The 1,384-nt window shown below is 55.1% G+C and overlaps 1 protein-coding gene across 1 annotated transcript; it reads right to left on the bottom strand.

Annotated features, from left to right (window-relative positions):
• ENH_00041700 (hypothetical protein) lies at positions 1-1,384 on the bottom strand (the record flags this gene model as incomplete). The annotated part of the gene is made up of 1 exon (XM_013580812.1): positions 1-1,384. A coding segment is annotated over one exon (1,384 nt), but the record flags the coding sequence as incomplete, so codon positions are not given.

The following is a 1,384-nucleotide window of genomic DNA, read 5'->3' as shown; positions in this document are numbered from 1 at the left end:
GAGAGATACGTGCCCCGAGAGATCCGAGCTATAGATGAGGACATCATCTAGATACGCAATAACGCCTTGTTCCAGTAAAGGTTGCAGGTAGGCATTAATATTGGCCTGGAACTTGGCAGGAGCACCCTTAAGGCCGAAGGGCATCACTCGGTACTCGAATAGTCCAAGAACTGACCGGAAAGCTGTCTTCCACCGGTCTGCCTTAGCCATGCGTATTTGATGGAAGGCTGCTTCTAGGTCCAGGGTGGAAAAGTACTGGGCGCCTCCCAGCATCTCGAGAATGGTTTGGATGGGAGGTAAGGGAAATTCAGGGGCTATCGTAAGGGCATTTAGGGCCTGGTAGTTTACAACCATACGCATTTTACGCTCCCCTGAGCCATCGTCGCGTTTGTTCACCATGATTGTAGGCGAGCAAATAGGCGAGTAGGTCGGTCCGATCCAACCATTGTCTGACAACTTAGCTATCTCCTGTTTGTGGAATGTGAGCTGATCTGGGGTCATACGGTATATTGCAGATTTCGCCGGAAGTTTTCCAGGCACAAGTAGAATATGGTGATCATGAGGGCGTTTCGGCGGTAATCCCTTAGGTAAGTTATCGGGAAATACCGCTCGGTACTCGTGCAACACTTGTGCTATCTCCCGTGGAATATCCTGCGCCTCTGTCGAATGTATCCATGCGTCAAACAGAGTGTGCTCGAGTTGTGCCTGAGGCCAGGGGGACTCCTCGTCACTCTCCGTTGCCCCCGAAACGGTTATGGCCGAAGGACTATGCCAACTGGAGGACGCGGGGTGAGTCCCGATCAACGCGCAGCACAGCGCGTGAGGCCAGGGGGACTCCTCGTCACTCTCCGTTGCCCCCGAAACGGTTATGGCCGAAGGACTATGCCAACTGGAGGACGCGGGGTGAGTCCCGATCAACGCGCAGCAAAGCGCGCCTTGCCACTCATCCGAGAGCCTTAGGGGCATTGCCGGACCGGCTTCGGGCAAAGCCAGTATGAGGTGCAAACCGTGCATTGGAGCCTTGAGATCCTTTGTGTCCGCAGCCGCTTGACGAACAAGCGACGTTATTCGCGCCTTCGCCTTCTTCTTTGCGAGGGGTTTATACCTCCTTGGAGGTGGGCGTAGGAATATGGCTGCCTCCTCGGCAGACATACCCGCCACTTGCTTTGCCAGTATCTCGTACGCTTGTTCTGCAGGGGTCCTTGGCTGGGCTGCGATGGAACTGTCACCTCGCAGCGTTGCTTCGCCAGTCCGAACGACCGGTAACTCGCACCACTGGCCATCCACATAGGTTCGGAGCTTGTCCGACTGAAAATACCAGGCCACCTTGTGTTCCGTCAGCCAATCCAAGCCCAAGACTAAGTCATAGGGAACGGGTCCCTGA

The sequence above is a fragment of the Eimeria necatrix genome, genomic scaffold (genome assembly GCF_000499385.1).
Source record: "Eimeria necatrix Houghton genomic scaffold, Enh_scaff3088, whole genome shotgun sequence".
Taxonomy (NCBI): Eukaryota; Apicomplexa; class Conoidasida; order Eucoccidiorida; family Eimeriidae; genus Eimeria; species Eimeria necatrix.
This window is presented reverse-complemented; position numbering and strand designations above follow the sequence as displayed.